The sequence below is a fragment of the Macrobrachium rosenbergii genome, chromosome 55 (assembly GCF_040412425.1).
Source record: "Macrobrachium rosenbergii isolate ZJJX-2024 chromosome 55, ASM4041242v1, whole genome shotgun sequence".
Lineage (NCBI taxonomy): Eukaryota > Metazoa > Arthropoda > Malacostraca > Decapoda > Palaemonidae > Macrobrachium > Macrobrachium rosenbergii.
The window spans coordinates 28,334,308-28,353,347 of NC_089795.1; the positions used below are offsets into that span (position 1 = coordinate 28,334,308).

General features: G+C 33.2%; 1 protein-coding gene and 1 pseudogene across 1 annotated transcript; both read right to left on the reverse strand.

The window, feature by feature from the left end:
* Positions 1-590: 590 nt before the first annotated feature.
* Positions 591-16,586, reverse strand: LOC136835780 (aspartic and glutamic acid-rich protein-like). The gene is made up of 6 exons (XM_067099638.1): positions 16,450-16,586; positions 15,877-16,090; positions 1,352-1,519; positions 1,161-1,316; positions 969-1,130; positions 591-938 (listed from the first exon to the last, which is right to left on the reverse strand). Exons 1-6 carry the CDS (start codon positions 16,584-16,586, stop codon positions 591-593), a joined length of 1,185 nt encoding a protein of 394 aa, XP_066955739.1.
* A 231-nt stretch (positions 16,587-16,817) lies between these two features.
* On the reverse strand, positions 16,818-18,004 carry LOC136835781 (uncharacterized; annotated as a pseudogene).
* Positions 18,005-19,040: the final 1,036 nt, after the last annotated feature.

The following is a 19,040-nucleotide window of genomic DNA, read 5'->3' on the forward strand; positions in this document are numbered from 1 at the left end:
TTGTCTTCTTTAGTCTATATAATATATACTTATATATGGCATTCTTTTTTGTAGAGATGGCGGCGGGCAACAAAGACAACTCTGTTGAGCATATAACTCAAAGAGGTCGGATCATTGGTGAGTGGGAGCGTGGTGTTCCAACACGAGATATTGCCGTGAGCGTTGGAGTGTCAACTCTCACAGTACAAAGGTGGATATCAAGATGACGGGAAGAGGGAACATTGGCAAACAGACCTAGGAGAGGACGCCCACGCATAACAACACGACAACAAGACGAACAAATCATTGCAGCATCCATAGACGACCCCCTGAAAACCTCAGTAAATATCACGCAAGAATTGCATCTCTCGTGCACTCCACAGACAACCAGACAGCGACTGAGGGAGCATGGGATCAGGTGCCATGTTCCGGAGGTCAAAGAGGAATTAAAGGAATGGCATCGTGACACTCGTCTGGGCTTTGCTCTGCAACATGTTTACGATATCGATGACTGGAAAAATGTAATCTTCAGTGATGAAACTTACTTTACATCGATAGTCTGAGCAATGCGTCTGGCGACGCATCGGCACAAGGTACGATGCTAGAAATATTCAAGAGAGAGCTAGGAGTGGGAGGTCGTCCTCGAAGTCGACCACGAGGTCGCCTTCGAAGTCGACTTCGGGGTCGTCCTCGAAGTCGACCTCGAGGTCGTGCTCGAAGACGACCTCGAAGGCATCTTCGAAGTCGACCTCGAGGTCGTCCTCGACGTAGTCCTTGAAGTCGACCTCGAGGTCGACCTCGAGGTCGACCTCGAAGTCGTCCTCGACGTCGACCTCGAAGTCGACCTCGAGGTCGTGCTCGAAGACGTCCTCGAGGTCGTCCGCGAAGTCGTCCTCGAGGTCGTCCTCGAAGTCTTCCTCGAGCTCGTCCTCGAGCTCATAATCGAAGTCGTCCTCGAGCTCGTCCTCGATGTCGTCCTCGAAATCGACCTCGAGGTCGTCCTCGAAGTCAACCTCGAGGTCGTCCTTGATGTCGTCCTCGAAGTCTTCCTCGTGCTCGTCCTCGAGCCCATAATCGAAGTCATCCTCGAGCTCGTCCTCGAGGTCGTCCTCGAAGTCTTCCTCGAGCTCATAATCGAAGTCCTCCTCGAGCTCGTCCTCGATGTCGTCCTCGAAATCGACCTCGAGGTCGTCCTCGAAGTCAACCTCGAGGTCGTCCTTGATGTCGTCCTCGAAGTCTTCCTCGAACTCGTCCTCGAGCCCATAATCGAAGTCATCTTCGAGCTCGTCCTCGAAGTCGTCCTCGATGTCGTCCTCGAGGTCGTCCTCGAGGTCGTCCTCAAAGTCGACCTCGAGGTCGTCTCAAAGTCGACCTCGAGGTCGTCCTCAAAGTCGACCTCGAGTCGACCTCGAGGTCGTTCGAGGTCGACGACCTCGAAATCGTACTCGAGCCCATCCTCGAAGTCGTCCTCGATGTCGTACTCGAGCTCGTCCTCGAAGTCATCCTCGAGCTCGTCCTCGAGCTCGTCCTCGATGTCGTCCTAAAGGTCGTCCTCTAAATCTTCCTCGAGCTCGTGGAGTGCTACTGCACCTATACTCAGGGTTTTGCACCCTTTCCCTCGTGAAACCCATTAATTGTCCTCCATAAATTTATTACAGAGACTTCTATAAGTATCCTTGAGCTGGGAGCCAGTAACCAAATAAACATAATTGGCAGACGGACTGGTCAGAAAAGAACAATGCTGTTCATAAAGAGCAAGTTTGCAACAATATGTCTTTACTTCTATACTTTCTTTCTTCCATGCATGTGCACTGCAGAGTAATAACAGAAATGATAACGATAACTAAGAGTTAGAATAATTGTAAATGTCCTTACCACAAGAATGCACATTTAGTGAATTGGAAAACTTAGCATATATAAATGTTAGAATATAAAATAAAATTGCAGAATTGAAAAACTAATGTGAAACGTGTACTGAACAGTCCAAGATATCCTGTTTGTCATAGCAGCATTCTCAAAACATACACAACAGCTCTGTAATACCACGTTATGTAGAAGTCCAAGTATCCTCGCTCGGTAACGACTCTACATCATACAGAACGGCAATATCATAACACGCTTTTTTACAAGCCCAAACAATACTTTTATCACATGCCTATGCCTGAAATATATAGTTACAATGGTACATACCATAAAACAGTTTAGGTATATTCGCCGATGTCTGCAACATTTCGTGTTATTGCTTATGGTTTGTGTCCCTACAATTTCATTGAGGTCTGCCTTTCCTCTGTCTTCTGTATACATTCATGACTTTAAATTACTCACCCTGCCCAGATATTATTTCCGAGGCAGAGTGAATTATATATTAAAGGACGCTTGTGGCTTAATGCTTGTATATGAATCATGGTGTGAAGTGATAAAATTCATATATATATATATATATATATATATATATATATATATATATATATATATATATATATATATATATATATATATATATATATATATATATATATATATATATATATATATATATATATATAATATCTCTCCAATTTATAATACTTGTGCAGGTGAGTATTTTGAACACGAGTTCATATTGAAGACAAAAAGAGAGGCAGACCTCAATGAAACAAACAGAGTTGGAGGTTTGGGATCAGAGTGCGGACACACCATAGGCGATAATGTGAAATATTGCAAGCGTCGGAAAGTAAGTCAAAGTTGTTATATAATATGTACACTTGTAACTGTGCTTTTACCATTAATCGTGTTATTATAGTACTCACTATATATTTCAGGCATTGTATATGTATGTATGTATACATATACATATATAATAGCATATATATATATATATATATATATATATATATATATATATATATATATATATATATATATATATATATATATATATTTAAGGTTATCTGACTTTACAAAACAATGAGAAGCAACGTACTCACATATATACGTACGAACATTTCATGCATGTATATATATGTATGTATATATATATATATATATATATATATATATATATATATATATATATATATATATATATATATATATATATATATATATATATATATATATATATACATACATATATAAATATTATATATATATATATATATATATATACATGAAATAGTACGTATACATATGAGTACGTTGATTCTCATTGCTTTGTAAATTCAGATAACCTAAAATTCAACACGCAAACACGCAAGAAGAAACAAACACACTGAATCTAAACAGGTCAGAGACTCGAATGAAACAGGCGACATGAGCCCCATCCCCAATTTTCCCGCATTGTTTCCTAATCCAGAAATCGACCACTCCTAAATAGGACGTCCTCTAAAGAACGCGAAGAAAATACGATGACAAAAGCAGTATCTGATGACCAGGGTATATTGGGAATCCTCTAATCTAGATCACGGAAATATCCCCGCACTAACTTATGAAGGAGATTGAAAGATATCGCCAGGTTCACGTTTTCCAATCTCGAACGAGTTAAAGGTTCTTAAGACTTATTTCGGAGAAAGTGAGTGTCTTCCATTATCCTCTCTCTCTCTCTCTCTCTCTCTCTCTCTCTCTCTCTCTCTCTCTCTCTCTCTCTCTCTCTCTCTCTTCCTTCATTTTCACTCCATCTTTCTGTTTCTCCTCTCCACTCCCACGTTGTAGAGATTCGGGAAAAGAATTGAGCTGTATTTTGTATCTTCGTTCCTCGTTTAGATGCAGTATTGGAAGAAATTTTTATATAAGTTTACAGATGTAGTGAAATATGTTATTTTGGTTTCAAAGCTTAATTATTTATACGCGTAGCAGAGAAACGCGCACACATAATTATATGAGTATATGTGTATGTATATATATATATATATATATATATATATATATATATATATATATATATATATATATATATATATATATATATATATATATATATATATATTATATATTATATAATATATATTATATAATCTATATATATATTATATAATATATATATATATATATATATATATATATATATATATTTATTTATATACTATATATATATATGTATATATATATTTATGTATATATATATTTTTATATTTATATTTATACATATATATATATAATATATATATACATAATTTATATATATATATATATATATATATATATATATATATATATATATATATATATATATATTATATATATATATATATACATGCATATATGTGTGTATATATATATGTATGTGTGTGATTTTTAGCGCAACTTTAGTACTAATCAAATACACAAGTTAGTGATGAAAAAAATTGACATTGATATGTACACTGGCCTGTTTACGAAGTATAGAAAAGTGATAAATGAAAGGTTTTATTTCGGAAAATGTCTGCAGTAAATCTAAATGCTTTCATCGACAAGATATGTTGAATTGTTTGATGGAAAAATAGTTTCATAACTGGCTGGAGGTAATGCGTCGCTGATAATCCCGATTGCATTTATGCTTTTTCTTTGGATTGTATTTTCCCAACATTTAAAAATTACGCTTTGTTTTATTATACCAGATTTCTAGTCATCTGAAAGCATAACTTCAATTATTGATGCTATTTCTGGTGGTAAAAAATGTGGGAAAATTATATTAATGGGCAGAGCAAGAATATAGAAAAAAGAAAAATTGTTGATCTATGATGAGTTTTGGAGAGAAATGTTGCTAAACATTGATAAGAAACCATCCATTGGATCGGAAAATGTTCTTTTATTATTTAATTCGCCTTTACGTTTGACAAAACTGTAATTGTTTAATAAGAAAGGTAAATAACTGGAGAGAGAGAGTAGAGAGAGAGAGAGATAATCCCTGAACTTTGCTTTACAGCTTTTTCTTTGGACTTGAAGTCCTCGTAAACATTTAAAAAAAGAGTTTTATTATGCAGATTTCTAGTCATCCATAATAAAAACATTATTGATGCTATTTCTGGTGGTAAAAAGAGAAACTGAGTGGATAATATAAAAGCTGCACGAAAAAAAAAAAACTTACAGAAGGAAGAGTTGGCGAGTGTTTGTTATTGACAGTTTTGTTTTCATGAATGTGATTCCTTATGCACGGGACGTTGGAAAAATGATTCGTATCAACATTTTTCATTTATTACGTTTTGATGAAATGTTGTTGAGAGAAATATAGATGGAATTAGGCAGCCTATACACACAAACATACAAAATATATATATATATATCCATATATATAAAACACTGACATATATATATAAACTGATGGATAATATAAATATATATGAAAAAAATATACAGATATATATATATATGTTATATATATATGTATTATATATATATATATATGCACGGACGTTATAAATGATATCGTATCAACATTTTTCATTTATTACGTATATATGAAATATATATAAATATAGATGGAATTATATACATACATACATATATATATATATATATATCCGTGTGTGTGCGTGCGTGCGTATATATATCGCAATAAGTAAATTTTGATGTACGATCACCCTTGAAACTACTCAGCTTAAGAAGTAGATACAAATTTTGTTCTTTAGTTAAAGAAACACTCCCCGAAACAACCTTAGAATGCTTTTTGTAAACACCGAGAGCGTGGACATAGTTTATAAACTAAAGGAAATTTACTTTTCAAACAAGTAACTTGAAAGCAAGCTTGCTAAATACATTATAAGAAAGAGGTTCTATTGAGATTATTTTAGGAGTCTGTCACCAAGACAAAATATGTAATATTCAAATAAAAATAGTCACAACACATTTACATTACTACAAAAGATGTCAACTGCGCTGGAAAACAGGCTCGAGCTCGTCAGAATAAAGTGTTCACTTGTCCATGCAAGCAAGAAGATACAAGAGTATTGTGTTGTATAACATTATTCATATCGCAACATTATTCATGTAAGTTTCGTCTCACTGCGATTCCTAAGGCGTTAAGAATACTCATTTCAGATGATATTCCTTGCACAATAATCAAATAAGAAAATAACTATTATTTTTCGTTCTCCCCTGCATCTCGAAGGTATCCTGGTGGGCGAAAATATCATGACCGTCTTCTTTTCACAAACACTCATAATGGGATTGAATATAACCCGAAGAGGCATAATATGTAGGTCATATCTATTGCCATGAGCCCTAACTCCAACTCACCTCTCTCTCTCTCTCTCTCTCTCTCTCTCTCTCTCTCTCTCGATGTTGCACAAGAAAGAGATACGGAATGCCATCCATTCCACAAAGAAAATCGTTCTTTGTTTGGCTGTAATTAACAAAAAGTATACAAGGGAAATAAAAGCATTAATCGAAAAAAAAAACAGTCTTGAAACCACCTGGTACCGTTCAACAAGGATGATTGCAAGTTTAGAGGTATTCACATTTTCGCTGTTCCTTGCGTGAGATATTCTGCTAGGCACTGTATTCTTATAAAAGTAAGTATTTATGACACATATATGTATCAATTCATGGCAAGACTAATAATGTAACTTTGTGTTATCCTACAATCATGTGCAAATTACATTCAGCTACGAAAACAGGTGGCACTGGTATATATAGATATATATATATATATATATATATATATATATATATATATATATATATATATATATATATATATATATATATATATATATATATATATATATATATTTATATATATATATATATATATATATATATATATATATATATATATGTATATATATATATATGTATATATATATATATATATATATATTTATATATATATATATATATATATATATATATATATACATATATAATTATATATTATATATATATATATATATATATATATATATATATATATATATATATATATATATATATATATATATATATATAAATATATATATATATATATATATATATATATATATATACATATATATATATATATATATATATATATATATATATATATATATATATATATATATATTATATGTATATATATAATGTATATATATATATATATATATATACAGTATATATATATATATATATATATATATATATATATATATATATATATATATATATATATATATATATATATATATATATATATATATATATATATATATATATATATATATATATATATATATATATATGTATATATATATATATATATATATATATATATATAAAATGTATATATATATATATATATATATATATATATATATATATATATATTATATATATATATATATATATATATATATATATATATATATATATATATATATATATATATATATATATTAAACGATATATTTTATTTAGGTATTCCATTCACTGGCATTCAGCTTATCAAAACTCTCAATCGTTTGTCGAGGACTTGAGTTTAAATTCATCGGCCATTTCCAGCTCTCAGCCTTCAAAAGACGACTCCCTCTCAATCTCGAGCAATTTCGTTTACTTTTATCAAATCGGACCTGAACTGAATCGGGAAATGGAGGAGGCAAACGCCCTTCTTGTTCGATGGTCACGGACCTGGAATTCTGAAGTCAGTTTTCTCCCAGTCTCTCGAAAATATGGCATTATTTTATATGTATTGTCGAGGTTTCCCTTTTTCACATTGTCTGTTTTTTTTCTTGCTCTTGCTATAAAAGTCATTTCCATGCAGCATGACGTATTTACCAGTTGAATTAGAGAAAATTATATGTATTAGTTAATGAACATTATCTAGTAGCAAAACAAGAACGGCAGCTTTCCATCTTTGCGAATAAGAATTATTCAGTATTATTGAATATCTCAGTAGCTCACATTTAATATTTGTCATCTTATGAATCAACTTTGGGTGACAAAATACTCTCATTACTGAATTTTGTTTCAACAAAAATTCATGTTAAAACCGCACAGAAAAAAAAAAAAAATGAGAGAAGAATACAGACACCCCAGATTGCAATTTGTTGCTTTATTTCTCGGAAACCCCAACTACAGCATGTTAGCGGTCATAATGGCTTTAATTTCGAAATACAGTGTGTTTCACCCCAAAATAATTGCACTATTCAGACGGAGGGGAGCAAGAACTCTAACGTTTAAAGACGAGACAGTGTTGGGATAGACAAAAAGGAAAAGAGGAAGGCTTTTGTATTTGAGAAACGGGCATATCTCTTTTCGTCTCAACTTGTGTCGCTAATGGAAACGGAAAACAATTTCTGCTGTTCATACAAATGTATATGTCAGTTCCATTTCACGCCAGTTGCTGAGCTTAATATTGACGTCGAAATTATTTCTTTATATTGACAAATGGTAACAATTCCTATGGATGGCATGAGAGATGTTTGATTAAGTGATATAGCAATTATTTCAGAGATCCTTCAGCAAAGGTCAACAACGTAGTTTTTATGCGTCACTTCCAGATTCAATAAATATATTAAACAGGATATTAAGCATTAAAATATAAACAAATTTACTTTCGGTTTTATCAGCTGCCACTGATTAGTGATGACAAACTGCGATGTTGGTCTGTAAGCACAAGCGAATCCAGAAAATTTCATGGGGGCGGCACCAATTTTCATATATATATATATATATATATATATATATATATATATATATATATATATATATATATATATATATATATATATACAGTATATATATATATATATATATATATATATATATATATACAGTATATATATATATATATATATAATATATATACATAAATATATATATATATATATATATATATATGCAGAATCTACTGGTCACTTTTTACCAGACACATATGTAATTCTAATAGCCACAATGCCCTCTTAACTTTGCTAATTCTTCGCGCTTTTTTGGATATGCTTGTAACTACGAAGCCGATAGATCCAAAGGGAAGAATGGAGAGCCTGTACCCGAGTTACCTTAATCACAAGGAGGTCACGTTGCCCACCTAACCACGAGAAGGATAAAAGTCTATCATACATATATATACCTGTCGTTTTCAGATATATTCATTAGAGCTGGAATAGACCCATCCTCACCATCGGAAGTTGAAGTTAAGAGGGCATTGTGGCTATTAGATTATTATATATATATATATATATATATATATATATATATATATATATATATATATATATATATATATATATATATATATATATATACATATATATATGTATATACATATATATAAATGAGCAAGGACAGGAATGCCTGAATACAGGCATCAAATGGGAAGGCGGACAGGAATACTCTTGAATAGTCATTTGATTACTTGTTTATTCGCAACGTTTCATAATCCATGATTACATCATCAGGGGTTCTAGAATTAAAAAACAAAAAGCATTGTTTTAATTAATTTCTCAGTGTTTTGCCTGTTCCTCGGTGTCCTTTGTGTACAAATTTCCCTTTTAAGTCGATTGTAATTTTTTATGTTCTGACTTTGCCTTTTGTATATTTTTTCTGTAACTTTTATTGTCAATGCTTTTTGATTTTAATTCTAGAACCCCTGATGATGTAATCATGGATTATGAAACGTTGGGAATAACCATGTAATCAAATGACTATTCAAGAGTATTCCTGTCCGCCTTCCCGTTTGATGTACACACACACACACACACACACACACACACACACATATATATATATATATATATATATATATATATATATATATATATATATATATATATATATATATATATATATATATATATATATATATATGTATATATATATATATATATATATATATATATATATATATATATATATATATATATATATATATATATATATATATATATATACATACACAGGTATGCATGTATATATATATATATATATATATATATATATATATATATATATATATATATATATATATATATATATATATTATTTCTTTAATCAATTTGATTTTTTCCCATTTTTATATTCCTTGTTTATGTTATTATCTAAATCTTCAATATTATTATTTTCTCATTATTTTTCAAGGGGTGGGGCACGTGCCCTTGGTTCCCCACCCCCTGGATCCGCTAGTGTTGTAAGCGAGTTGTACACGAAACTGTTTTTTGAAGTAACAAATTAGTATTCATGGAATTTTTACAAAACATCAAAGAATTCTTTAGCCGTCAAGCCTCTTCGATAGACTGATAACTGCACATTTGCATTCGTACATTTACAAAATAATTGTCAATCATAAATAATTGTAGCGTAAAATGGTCAATAAATCCTGATAATCTTTCCTTTTAGGTGTATGAGATGGCAGAGGGGTTCATCGACGAATCAGCCCTTTAAATATAAAATATGACAATGATCATCATCTTTTCTAGTCTTGGGAGCCACGCCTCCCCACCTGTTACAAAAAGTACTTTAAGCCTAAACATATACATATACATGCACACACACACTCATATATACAGTACATATGTGTGCGCATGGATATACATACATACGTGCACACATACATGCATACATACATGTACACACACATATACTCGTATATATATATATATATATATATATATATATATATATATATATATATATATATATATATATATATGTATGTATATATATATATAATATATATATTAGCTTATCTGTATTAATGAGCAAACAGCTCATTATTTAGCCTAAATTTTGTAGAGAATATTTGTTATGAACAGCACGTGGAATATAAACTATGTTTCTCTCTCTATCTCTCTTTATATATATATATATATATATATATATATATATATATATATATATATATATATATCTATATAAAGAGAGATAGAGAGAGAGCATAGTCTATATGTCACGTGCTGTTCATAACAAATATCCTCTACAAAGATTTAGGTAAATAATGAGCTGTTTGCTCATTGTGCAGATAAGCTAATCTGATATCAGCAGACAAATCAGATGGAACAGCACATCCAGCCTCTGTTCCTCTTTGCCAGTGACAGAGTACTGGAATGTGATTCCTACTATTTTCAGGTTATCATTGTTAATACTGGAATTAGAAATATTTGACAATACCATGCAGTACATTAAAATATAATTCACCATTACTGGAACTGCAAATTCTATGTTATTATTTCAAGATATTTTCTTTTAAAATGAAAGCATTCGGCCATTATCCCCCCTTCCACATCTATCCCATCACAGAGAGGGATCATCAACAGTTATCCAGTCCCCTCCATACAATGTACCAATAAATAGGAGTAAGAAAAGTAGTGCTAAAGCAAGAAAAGCAGTACTTAAGCCTACAGAGTTCTTACAGCACCACACGTTACGTTCCTCATTTTACTTTTTCATCCGTTTTATGTCATCTTTTTTATTCAAGAAATCCAGCATCTTTATATTTATATTGTTCCACTTTTGATCCTGATTAAAGCGTAAATCCTTCTTGATATCCCTGTAAGATTCCAAAAATGTGTCTTTTAGTTCTGGTTATTCAATTTTATTACGAATCATTAAACTTTGAATGTGCTTTTATATATATATATATATATATATATATATATATATATATATATATATATATATATTATATATATTTTTTTCTGAGATTGTCTTTAGGTATTATCTTCATCCTGACATAATGAACTTATTCCATTCGTATTAACAGTGGATTAGACGACAACCAATATTAATTTTCTGTTATTTCGAGTTGAACGTTCTCATCTTTTAACCAGTAGTTTGTAATAAAACTTAAGTAACCATCATCTTTCGTTATTGTTATTTGCTTTCAGATTATTAATTCTCTTCTTTTTACAGTCATTGGTACAGAATTAATCTTAAACCGTTATGAATGCGCGTTTAAATAATGAAATTTAGAACCGTTTAATTCTAGGTTCCTTCTATGATAAGGTTCTCACTTACATTTCTGCCTCGGAATATAATGCCGTCTTTATTATGTGTTATCACCGGATTCATGCCTTTTATAATCCTATACATAATCGGGATTTTTGAGGATCTTCATCTTCCTCCCATTTACCGTAAGCGTCCCTTGCTCCCTAAGCCTTCCGTCGAGAATAATCTTTCGGTTTATTCAACCTTCCTATCGTATTGTTAATTCATTTGTCTTTTCATTCATAGTCTTCATCTTGATAAGGTCTAAATCTTGATAAGATGAAACTGAAGTTGGAATAAATGTAGGATAAGAAGTAGAAACACTTATTATTGCTGTAATTACCACAGATGTTAGTAATAACTATGTACGTTTTATTGTTATTATTATTTATGCCCTTAGCTTGAAAGCGGCAGGAACAACAAAAGAAATCCACAAGTAATAGAGAAAGTGAGGCCGGGGTAAAGGGTCTGGGGGAGGCGGAGAGGAGGGACGGAAAAGGGGTGGGGGGCAAGGAAGCCATGCCTCATCACTTCATAGATTAATGTATAAAAAGCCACCGCTGCCATCAATTTTATGGTAATTTTTTTCCGACTTCTGAGATTAAAGTGTCTTCAGAAACTTTCTTTCCCCCCCCCAAAAGCCGATCATGAAGGAAAGGCCTCCTTGATGCGAATGTAATCTCTTTCGATAGGAAACCTTCCGCCCATCTCAATTTTCCTTCCGTGGCACCACCATAAACTTTACGATGTCCTAAGGTTAAGAAAAAATTGTAAGGCTTAAAGCCTCTTAGGCTTTATGGCTATGCTAGCTCTGGGGCGAAAGAATTGGTCCTGTTTTTGCTTAGTCATACAACCTCATCTGGCGATGGTTAGAATGCACTGGAAATCTGATTACAGATTTTCTTTCATGGAAGTAATATTTTGAATAATATTCCGGGACATTATTTGCTTACCTAATAAAGATGTAGTGTTTTTGACAAGCATGTTTCATGGAAAATCTGACAGATTTGCTGGCTTAGGATCCCCAGGAGAAAATGGAATTAGGCCAACGCTATTTTCTTTTATCATGTATTCAGAACTTTTTGTAATACATGTGAGTTAAATATAATCCATGACATACCTCCTGTTATTGAAGAGATATATACCTTTTAATTAACCACGTTTGAAGAATGATAGAAATTTATTTAAATGAATGAATACGCAACTGACAAAGACTAAGGACTCTTAGACTTCCTTGTAAAGAAAAGGGGAATACAAGAATATTTATATTGCAATTCTCAAAGCTCGGTATACGAAAACGGTTATTCTGTATATTGTTAATAATATCGAATCTCTCTGATATATCAACGAGCAAGGGTTACACAGACATGATACAATAAAGCTCCATGAACTGCGTGAACCTACGCTATGCCTTACAATTACTTAACAAAATGAGACCGATCGAAAGATATAGTAGTAAAATTTAAATATATATATATATATATATATATATATATATATATATATATATATATATATATATATATATATATGTGTGTGTGTGTGTGTGTGTGTGTGTGTGTGTGTGTGTGTGTTTGTTTATGCGTGAGTATTTTTTTAGTTCGATATCATTTTTAGTGGTGTTAACATACGCATTTAGTGCTGGAGGGAATGGTGGGCTATTGGTCGAGAGTGACCCATTGACTCTGCAAAAGCAAGCCTAGCGCTGCACCGGTCAACCCCATCATCCACTTGGGCTGATTGCACTTTTCATTTTAAGGGAATCGTATAAAGACCTTAAAGAAGTGTGAAAGATCGCATTATAAAGTGTTTTTAAGTATAACAAGTAAAAAATGCGTCGCTGTTTCTTCGACGCAATCGAGTTTTCTGCACAGCGTATAATGCTGTATGAAACTTTCAGCCATGGCCCATGAAACTCTTAGCCGCGGCCCATGAAACTCAGCCACGGTCCAGTGGTGGCCTCAGCCACGACACGACCCATGAAACTATTAGCCGCGGGCCATGAAACTCAGCCACGGTCCAGTGGTCGGCTATGCTGTCGTCACCTAATGCGGTGCCAGACTCACGATGATGGCTAAATTTAACCTTAAATAAAATAAAAACTACTGAGGCTAGAGGGCTGCAATTTGGTATGTTGATGATTGGAGGGTGGATGATCAACATACCAATTTTCAGCCCTTTAGCCTAAGTAGTTTTTAAGATCTGAGGGCGGACAGAAAAAGTGCGGACGGACAGACAACTATCCATCTCAATAGTTTTCTTTTACAGAAAACTAAAAGGGAGGAAGCAAAATCAGACAAATGGTTTTCAAACTGCTTTACCAGAGGGAACAAATTTTTCCTGGTCAAACATAACTGATAAAGCTTGAGCAACGAAAGCATTGGAAAAATATGACTGGTAGCAGAAGAACAATTATTAGCAAAGGAATAAAGAATTTTTTTAGTTAACTGACTGATGAGAGGAGGAAAGAGACATGTGCAGAACAATAGTTATTGAAAGCTTTGTTGATCCCAGTACAATTAAAACCGAGTTACCTCTGGATGGGATATTGGTTCCGTGCATTTAATATTTTGTCACTGAAAGTTCGCCTAAGGACTAAATTCTTTCTCTCAATAACTAAAAGTGTATGATTTTCTTTTCTTGTTCTCTTAACAACCTTCAACTTTGCCGAAGCACAAATATTTTCATCTCACAGACTTTTCTGATTTATAAGGAAAGTTAAAATTTCGTGATCTGATTAAAATATACATTGTAATGACAGAACAGGTTGTTTTGTATAATTCCTGGGTCTAGTAATTTCTGTCAATTGTAAAAGTTTTACATTCCATCAGAAAAACATGACGAACGTTTCAATTCCACATTATCAAATTTCAACTGTCCTCTCTGGATACTAAAACAGCGCGGCATTGCATCCCTTTGACCCCATCACTTTTTCAACCTCCATCTTCTGTTCCCAAATCTATATCCTGACCAACTTCCTCTCTGCTTTCAGCCAAATGCATTTTTCAAACTCATACGCAGTTTCTCCACCCGTTTCTCTCTTGCTTTCCTCTCAACTTCCTTCGACTTTTGTATTTTGTGTTTAAACTGTCTATTTTTAGAGATATGTACAGGTTGTCAAACCTGTCTAGTAATTTTTAGTCAGTCATATTGTTAACTATTAGTATGCATTTGATTGCATTGCATCCCTTTGACCCCATCACTTTTTATCCATCTTCTGTTCCCAAATCTATATATATATATGCATATATATATCAATATCGTTATATATATATTTAAACTATATATATTTAGAGATATGTATATATATTTTTAGTCATATAATAGTATGCATATTATATGCATACATATATATATATATATATATATATATATATATATATATATATATATATATATATATATATATATATATATATATATATATATATATATATATATATATATATATATATATGTATGTATATATATATATATATATATATATATATATATATATATATATATATAATACATATATATATATATATATATATATATATATATATATATATATATATATATATATATATATATATATATATATATATATATATATATATATATATATATATATATATATATATATAATACATATATATACATATATATACATATATATATATATATATATATATATATATATATATATATATATATATATATATATATATATATATATCAGCGCAGAAGAGGGTTTTACAGACCCCATGACCTCAGATTTATTTATGTCTTTCACAAGACAGAGAGGCAGCGAGATTGGTATTTTTTTCCTTTCGAGTTATCTAAGATGTTATTGGCCTCAGGAAGAGAAGTTCTTCCGTCAATTAAGAGCCAATTTCTCCTAACATGTCGCTCCGCTGCCTAGGGGTATTAGTATCTCTGGGAGTTCAGCCTCCAGAAATGTATCCTTGATAACTTCTGAAGTACGGTAATAGTCATCTATAAATAGACTGACCTCAACTCGAACATAATATGCCATGTTGTTTGTGGAGAATATCCTACCATGGTGTTTGTGGAGAGTATCCTACCACCAGAGCTCCTACTACTGTGTTTACCATTGTGATAAAGATGGCGTACAAAATGGCCGCCATCAAACATTTTGCTTGATAACTCTGCAACTATACAAGACAGAGACATGATATTTTTATCTACGCCGACATTTATGAGGCCAGAGAATCTTTCTAGCATTTGTATTGGGCTATTATCAATATTACATCTTGGAAAGGGACCCCATAATGCTACTGAAAAGTATACAAGCACAAGACTATAATGAAGTATGATAACAAAGTATCTTATCTATGTTCGAGCACTGTCTGAATGTCTTTATTTAAGCCTGAAATGAACGCAAGATTTTAAAGATGCATTGTGTCACCCTTTAGTGTGACGAAATTCTCATTCAGATGCATCTGAAGCATCATTTGCAACATTATAGTTACACCTCACATCATGATTACACCTCACATTTGCAGCTACACAAAGCTGTGTATGTAAGCCCAAGCCTGTAGCATTTTTGAACTTGAAGGAAGCAGGGGGGATATTTGTGAAGGAGTCGGGTAGCTCAGGTACAGATTTTACCCTCTCTGGCCCAAACTGTACTGGCTGAAGCTCTTTTCCCTGGTTGCTTTGGCAGGGTGCTGGAATACCGCAATACTGGTCCCATGAAAAGAGGTATTAGCTGTAGTTACTGAAGGGTTGTGAGTGATGTTGTCCATGACTGCAATGGTAAACAACCCTTTTCTCAAGACAGACGGACAGACTACACACTCTTCCACATACTTGGTGACAGTGGCATCTCCCAGTTAGGCTAATATCTCCAGCACCCAGTCATAGGAAATGCTCATGCCATGATCATGAAGCATTTCTACCAGGTTTCTCTTCCTGGTTTTGGCATAGATAGTCCTGCCCATGAACACTGGAAAAGGAGTTTCCCTATCCTTTGAGTGTCAATGTACACTTGCTCCTTCCTTCTGTTTTGAGAAGTGGTTGTACTGCAGGAGCTGAGCAATAGCCAGGTCTGACTTTGATGAGCCAAACCTTAACTGTCAGTTTATGTCTGCTCCATGTTCGACCATACTAGTCAACTGGAGCAGGCTTTGAGGTACTGCATCATTGATGCATCCTTCACCAAAGGCGCTGTCAAACCTAGATTGATGATCCAGAATATGCTTCCTCAATATCTTTGCTGCTTTAGCAATCACAAGTGTATCTGAGTAGTCAGATGCCTGAGATAGGGCTACAGCTACATCTTTCTACAAGGCAAGTACCACACTTCTTCCTTTCTTGTGTGCTTCTAATTCAGGGATTTCTGCTAACAATTTGTCCTTTAATCTTGTTGTATTTACAGTGGGCGAGGCAATGCCCAATTGTTCCAGGAGCTGCTGGTATAATTGGGATATGTCTGCAAGAGGAACTATGGCAGGACCATCCAAACTCAAGTTGGTTTCAATGATATAATTAACCAGCCCTGATAGAACCAGTGGATATACATCTGGTTCTTCACTGTGACATTGTTCTTTCTCAAGATTTCTAAGATGGGACCTTTCCCTATTGTAAAGGCCATTGAGACATACAAGATGGTTTTTCCGCTCTTTTGCAATTGCATCACCTGCACATAGTTTTGCCAATAATTTATCATCATTAAGTGTGTGAGCGCACTCTAGTAGTCTCCTGCTGAGATTCATGGTCATTACTTGTCGAAGATCTGATACAGGTGCCACATTTTCACAAAAAATGCATGCTTCATTGCCATGACTCATTTGATGCTGTTTAGTATGCTTTTACTGTGGTTTACTGCCTTCAACTGTAGATCTTCGCTTTCTTGCACGATCAAGTCTTGCATTATTAAACGTGACCCACAGCTCTTGTGGTATTTTGCCATGTTTTGTTGCAGTGTTGCCTCTATGCCACTGCCTTCATCCAACCTTGCCGGGTCAAAGTTAAGTGGCATTTCACCAATCTACTGGAACAATGGCACATTGGTCGAAATCATTATGTACCCATCATTTTCAGGATTATGATATAGAGAGGCCAAGGGTGAAGTTAGACCTTCATTTTTCTTTTCTTCCTGACAAAGACAACATTTGGTCCAGTCGGTCTTCCTTTTGTCTGTGACTGAATTTACACTTGCCATTATGAGCTCTTGACTAAGGCCGAGGGGTTATACTTTTCCCACCTTAACCTGATATGAACATTGATGCATGGGATACAACTAGGTTCAGTCACCCTATACCTAGCCTGCTCGTTCATCCAGTGCCATTTGAGTCCCGTGTGATCTGTACACCATCCAGTAAGTAGAACAAGCCATGCAGAGCCCCACTTATCCTTGGCTCGGCTCTCCTGTGTTGGCACCTCCTGTCAAATCAGGTGCAGCTGTCTAACTACGTCTACCAGCTATATATATACTGTACTTTCTACCAGCTAATTGATATGGGACTATTAGACAGCATTTGAGAGACTAAACTACACTAAAGCAAAGCTAGGTACAGCATAAGTAAAGCAAGATTAGCTGACACTGAACCCCATGCTGAATTACACAGCAGTGGAGTCAACAATGTGTCCTGGATGTGCGCTGACATTCACTCTTTTAAACTAAAACTAAAGATAAAACCAACACCTAAATTATATATACACTTGCAAACTATTATATTGAACGGGAAGACATTTTTCCAATCCTGCTGAATCTTGAGACGTGATTATTTAAGGTTTTTGGCTGCCACATTGGATGCCATCTTTCTTTATATATGCTATATGAAACCTTTAACAGAAATACATTTTACTTTTACTTGGTGACTCTGCCTATAATGTGTATAACCAAAACAAATGCATAAAAACATGACCAGAGGCACATGAGTACCATGTTCAAACCTTGACTAGCGGCCATCTTCAAAAACGGCAGCCATTTTGGAATTTTGAGTGGAAACCCAGTAATTTTCAAAAAGTGGCCTATGGAGAAGATATGTGCCAAATTTCATGCTTGCATCATTAACTAAAGTATTTTAGTGCAAAAATGATTTTATCTGCGGCACTATAATTTGTAGGGTAGCAATGTCAGCGCTTTAGGGGCAAGTTTAAAATTGACTGACTGGACCCAAGAATTTTTTTGCAAAGGTGTTTAATTCTTAATCCAACAACGGATAACGAGAGGAAGGTACTATGTTCTTATTTTG

Coding starts and splice junctions, on each gene's coding strand:
- LOC136835780 (XM_067099638.1), bottom strand. CDS start 16,586: ATGGACAACATCACTCACAACCCTTCAGTAACTACAGCTAATACCTCT. Junction 1,520..15,876: donor TACTCTCCACAAACACCATG/GTAGGATATTCT, acceptor GACGACCTTTAG/GACGACATCGAGGACGAGCT. Junction 1,317..1,351: donor ACTTTGAGGACGACCTCGAG/GTCGACTTTGAG, acceptor GTCGACTTTGAG/GACGACCTCGAGGACGACCT.